This window comes from Gastrolobium bilobum, unplaced genomic scaffold (assembly GCF_033153095.1).
Source record: "Gastrolobium bilobum isolate Gb01-03AN ecotype WA unplaced genomic scaffold, APGP_CSIRO_Gbil_v1 utg3440, whole genome shotgun sequence".
NCBI classification, from domain to species: Eukaryota; Viridiplantae; Streptophyta; class Magnoliopsida; order Fabales; family Fabaceae; genus Gastrolobium; species Gastrolobium bilobum.
The window spans coordinates 8,084-14,386 of NW_026897292.1; the positions used below are offsets into that span (position 1 = coordinate 8,084).

Sequence of the window (6,303 nt, forward strand, 5' to 3'; positions counted from 1 at the left end):
ATTTAATGGATGATTCATGAATTAATTGGAGATTAGAGTATTAAGTGAATAATTTTAAGTAAGTGGGGTGGCATGTGGGACCCACCCCACTTAAACCATCTAAAACTTATGTGCTTGGCACTATTCACCAACTTTCTCCCCCTCCTTGCTCTCCAAAACCTACGGCCTTCATAAGTGGTAGGGCAAGATTTTCCCTTCCATTTCCTCCACTAAAACACTTAGCATTTTACGTGAAAGTTTAAGTAAATCACCTATTGAACTCAACCCACACCTCTATTCTTCTTGAAAATCTCTACATTTTGAGATATCTCTCCTTTAAGATTGCAAAAATTTGATGGAAGCGGAACCATTGGTGGTTGTTGCTTGAGTGCTTGCTTAGAGAACATTCTTTAGAGGCTTAAGCATTGATTTATGGTATGTATTTCCAATTCCTTTGAGTTATTTATGAAATCATAAAATGGATTACTTAAGAGTATGTGTTGGTTATTGAGGTAGTTGGGGGCCTTTAATGGTAGTGTTCCTTCAGAATTTAATGCTCACAATGATGATTTAACCCATAAAAATTATTGTGCAAAAGTTTGGTAACTTAGAAATATTTTGATGAATGAACTATGATTTCTTGCAAAGCAAGTTATTAAGAAATTGTGTAAATGAGTGGTGGTGACTTGAATCAATAATAATAAGGTTGAATGATTGTCTAATGCTTTGGAATTGGGTGAAAACTTCCTTGGTCCTTGGCAATGTATGTTTCGGCCATTAGGCTCACTTAGGGAAAAATTGTGTTGAAATTTACTTAGCGCATGTAATCATAGATTGTGATGAGGTAGTGACTTGGTTGATGACCTAAACAAGTGTCTTGGATCATTGAAAAGTTAAAAAATCTATTGAGACCCTTTAGGGTACCCCCATGGCCTTGTATGCTAAATGTGGGTGGATTTGTGGTTTTGTGTTGTGGTGAGTGAATGGTGACATGTCGTGTTATTATGAGATGCTAATGAAGTGAGGAACGTAGTTGAAAAGAATTGAACACACAAAATTATCCTTGAGGACCATATGGCCGAACCTATAGTGTGATGGGGAATTACATTATGTTATTTGTTTATGACTTGTTGGACAAGTTAATTGATGATCATGTGTGTGAGATCATTGTAGGTTGTCTCCCTCGGACCCGATCGTAGAGGATTTACTCTTGAAGCTCTTTTTGGATTGCCTTTGGACCACAAAGATTGAAGTAAATAATGACTTACTTTATTGCGTGATTAATTGGATAGCTACTTGAGTTATCAAATGACACTTTGTAATTATTGAAATGACCACTTGTTGTTGGCATTTCTGTGTTAAGTCGAAAGTGGGAAGTAACTTGTGGTTGAAGCTACCTAGCTTAGGAGCATCTAATAGGTAAAGTCTATGTCCTGGGTTTAATCTCTGTATGTGCTCCACCACACCCGTTGGGATAGATGTTGGAATGTAATAATATGTAATATAACATGCTCATGCATTTTGACATGATTGTTTGGTATATGTTTTGATATACCTATCTCTTTGGCCAGCAGATAGATTTGTGGGGACTTCCACTGGATAGGCCACCATAGGGAGTTTCCGTTGGTCTGATGCCATAGTGTTGTCTTTGTTGTGGGAGTGATACTAGGAATGTCTTGGGAGTTATATGACGGGTACCTTGAACTATATCCTGGGGATATGTTCTTGGATTTAGGCCTAGTTTGTTGATTGATTGATGTATGCCTGTTTATATGTATATTATTACTGTTTTGCATTTAAGTGAGCCACTGGGTGAAGTGACCCTCCAGGACCATTGGTTTACTGAGATTGTCAAATCTCACCCCGCATTATAGGGCTTACATTTTAGGTACCACTAGTGCAGCGAGAGAGGCTTTGGGCAAGAGGCCCACCTAGGACTACATTGATGGATTTGGAATTACACTCATCTTGTGGATTTTTGGAGTAGCCTAGTTCTTGCATATGTATATTCTTGACTTATTGTATGAACATATGTCTTGCATGTGGGATATTGTCATGCTTGGTTGTTCATGCTTTTGTACTAAGTCATGTGGTTTTCATTTTGGTATGTATTGTATTATGTTGAAAGTTGCAAGAAGTGTAATAGTTATATTGATTAGTTGTTGTAAATCCTATTATAACATTGAGGACCTTGTGTAATCAATATTGATGTATGTGATGAAAGGGCAATAATGCTATTCTAGATAATGATGTGATTATGACTATGATAAACGCATGAAAATGGAATAATGTGATTGAAATAGATAGTAGCATGTAATATAAGTAATTATGGATAATACCTTAGAGAATAAGCTATGATGTTAATTGTGATATACTATGGATTGTAAGAGCACCAAGATTTGTTGAGCCTTGTGTGCCACCCTTTGGTATATTAGGGACATTTTTAAGAAAATGGAACACACTTTCATAAGTGAGATTAGTTAATAAAATAAAAGAGGTGCCGTTGAAATTTCTAAGATTTGGTCATATTTTTATCCAATTTTGGGAGATCATATATTCCTCCATAGACATCTAATTGAGGCATGTTATACCTTATTTTAAAGCCTAAGATGTCAACTATATTTTCCTAATATTGGGTGTCATTTCGAGTTGTGTAGAGCTCTGTGTGTCAAAATGAGTGGAGACTGTCCAAAACTAGCTTTTGGACTTGCATTCGGGTTGCATATTGAAAAAATTATATCTTCCTTATTTCTTGACCAAATTAGGCTTATGATATAGCAAATTTAAGGTCTAGTTGTCTACTATGTTGTATAAAAATTTGAGAACAATTGAATTTGTGGATCATCTGAAATCACTAAAATTGTGAGGTATGTTAAGTGGCATGTAGAACGGTGTTGACAAATTTAAAGAATTAATTTATGGAGAGCGTATCTGGAGTTATAAAACTCTGTTTGAGGGGTGTGATACTTCGTTGGAAATCTCATAGAGTCTAGTTTAACATAGTAAAAGATGAGAATTTATTGATGAGTAGATTATGCCCAATTTGACAAAATCGAGACATACTCTATTTTGGCAAAGTGTGAAATTGAGTACTTTTGCTTCGTTGGTTTATGGGAACCACTTAGCAACCTTAGATAGGTAATGTATGATAGTTAAGTAGTAATATTTATATTTTCGCATTAGATCTGAGTTACGATCACAATTTGCAATTTGTTTAATACGAATGTTTTTATAAATGCAAAGTTTTGTAAATGTAATAAAAGGAAAAAAATTTCTCGTATTTTTAAATGAACTGTTGTAATTATAACTGCGCTTAATATAATAATAAATGATAACATAACCGGATGCATAAAGGGTGTTACACTAAACACATGGAACATCAATACACCCACACATATCTTTATTCCTTTAGATATAGAACAATTATTTCATTAACACTTTTCCATCATCATTTATGCACGAGCACCTATTATATATCAACTATATGTGAGTTTTATAACTCTAACAAGTCTTAAATATAATAACAACTGATACAAAGTCACATGAATCAGAATTGAATCAAATTGGTAATCTGCAGGGAAATATTTGGATATCTATCATGAACATATTAGGATAGGTATTGCACACATATCTAAATATGCATTGTAGACGTATCTGGATACACACGATAAACATATCTGGATATGCACTATAGATATATCCAAAATTTTACTGTATACATATCCAGATACACATTATAGACATATATGTATATTTTATGTATATATATCTATATATTTGGCGCAAATATCTAGATATCTATCGATCCATATTCAGATATTTGGTAGCAAAACACCAAATATTTGTCCAAAATTTCCTAAGTGAGGTTTGGGGAGAAGGGATCTAGCCTTAAAAGCAAAGCAACATCTCTGCGATTTGGGTTGGGATTTTTGGTATGCTGATAAGCATGGGAGGTTAAAATTGCGTTATACACCACCCAAAAATGGCAAGAAATACTTTTCTTTAAGGGCTTGCGAAATTTGCATACAAGAGAGAGGCTTTGAGCTTGAAAATATTCTCTTGAATTACCAAACAAGAAAATGCAAGAAATCAAGGGTGTAACCAAGAAAATGCAAGAAAAGACAGAGGGATTCATTAGATGATGATGAGTGGACTCCAGTGGATCACTCTAAACCTAAAGTGAGCTTAATCATGCCCCTTTAACAATGACAATTTCATCCTCTGCACAGGCACAAAAGCAACCGAGAAAATGCAAGAAAGTAAGGGTTCATCCAAGAAAATGCAAGAAAAGATAGAGGGATTCATCAGATGATGAATACTCTCAACCCATGAGTTTCATAGGTGGTGTAAAAGAGCTGGTAAGGTCTTATGATCGAGCAAAAGGGTAAGATATGGGAATGAGGTACAAAGTTCTGGGAATCGTCGAACAATTATCTCTTCACTGATAGACAACAACGTTGTGCGTTCAAAATTCGAGGTATTGTGTTGCGGTAAAAATAATGTGGTGAAAAAGGGAGGCTATTGCAATGTGGAAGAATAGCTTATGATTGTTGTGGTTCAATTTTTCCCATCACTAAGTTTGAGGCTCATGCTGGTTGTACAGAGCAGAGACCATCTGCCAGTATCTTCTTGGAAGATGGAAGGTCATTGTTAGATTGCAAAAAAGAAGCACTCAGTTAACAACAAGAAAAGAATGATGTTATGATGCAGAGAGAAAGTGGTTGAAGACAACAACAATAACATTTGTTCCATTTGTAGTTACGGGGGTGACCTAATCATATGTGACTGATGTCTATCTTTATTCTACCTTAGTTATCTTGGTCTTGGGAAAGTTCCTGATGGTGATTGGTTTTGCCCACCATGCTAATGCAAAAAAGCAGTCGACCTATAGTCAGAGAAGATTGGGCAGATAATTATGTAGATAACTATTTTATCTTCTGTTATTAATGTGAGCGCAAGTATCACATTTGATGCTCAAAGACTAGAGGCTTTACTAGTAACTTGGGAAACCATTCTAATAAGAATTGGTTTTGCAGTGTTGATTATGAGAATATATTTTTCAGTCTACAGAAGCTGATACGAAAACTAATTCCAGTGGGTGAGGATAACCTAACTTGGACATTGTTGAAGAACGTGAAAAGTGATAACCGTTACGAAGATCTTGAGCGCTTAAGTCAAATTGAAAGCAAGCTAAGTGTGGCTCTTGGAGTATTCCAAGAGTGTTTTGATCCAATTATTAATGATCTCACTGGGAGAGATATTGTATCAGATGTTATTTTTAGTAGAAGTTCAGAACTTAAGCATTTTAACTTTCGTGGGTCCTACATTGTGATTCTGGAGAGTAATGACCATGTGGTTTTTGCTGAAACCATAAGGATTTTATGGCCAAAAGGTTACAGAGTTACCTTTTGTGGCCACTAGGAAGCAGTTTCGAAGACAAGAAATGTGTAGCATCTTGATGAATGATCTTGAGAAACAGTTGACTCACTTAGGAATTGAGAGGATGGTTTTGCCTTCCTTTGATAGTGCGATAGAGACTTGGACAAACTCATTTGGATTTGCAAGGATGACAGATTTTGATAAGTCTCAATTTCTTGATTATGCTTTTATAGATTTCCATGACACCATTCCGTGCCACAAACCATTAGTGAAAACTTCAATGTAACATTTTGATAAGTATGTGACTCACCCTCATTTAGCCTAAACCTTGTATTGTACAATGATAGTTCGGTGGCGGTGGTTTCTCGGAATTGTATTGAACACTTTGTGTTAGATATTTTATATGTTATTCATGCTTCTTGGGTTACAACCTCTAAAATAGATTCGTTGGATTGATAATCTACTTACGAAGGCATTTGTGATTTTTTGTCATATGAATAGCATTACCCATTGTTTTTCATGTTTTGATTTTGTAAAAAGAATGAAATGAATTAAGCATTTCTCCCAAATTATCTCGTCCCTAATTAATTTGTAGATTAATTACCATACCAGTAACGCTAATGATCGAACTAAATTCATGTTACTTTCAAAAAACAGTGATGTTAAGATTAAATTCAATGGTGCCACTAATGTCTGTAATGCTTGTTTAAGTGTGTAATCACGAAAGTTAACTTCCTCTGAACCATTGAGGGAGGAATTAAAGTGGAATTGTTCTACTCAATAACTGCTAAAAGAAATGATAATTTTCGTATTGCCGGGTTAACCCTTTGACACTCATATGATGAGCCATTAAGATTTTGGGTCAATATGAGATACGGTACAAAACAAATACAATAAATGATTATGTATGTGTGCTAAGAATATACCTTTTTACACACTTTTTTT

The 6,303-nt window shown here is 35.0% G+C and overlaps 1 protein-coding gene across 1 annotated transcript; it reads left to right on the forward strand.

Annotated features, from left to right (window-relative positions):
* Window positions 1–4,307: 4,307 nt before the first annotated feature.
* On the forward strand, window positions 4,308–5,400 carry LOC133305733 (uncharacterized). Its single transcript, XM_061505970.1, has 2 exons — window positions 4,308–4,363; window positions 5,016–5,400. Exons 1-2 carry the CDS (start codon window positions 4,308–4,310, stop codon window positions 5,398–5,400), a joined length of 441 nt encoding a protein of 146 aa, XP_061361954.1.
* The last annotated feature ends 903 nt before the right edge of the window (window positions 5,401–6,303 follow it).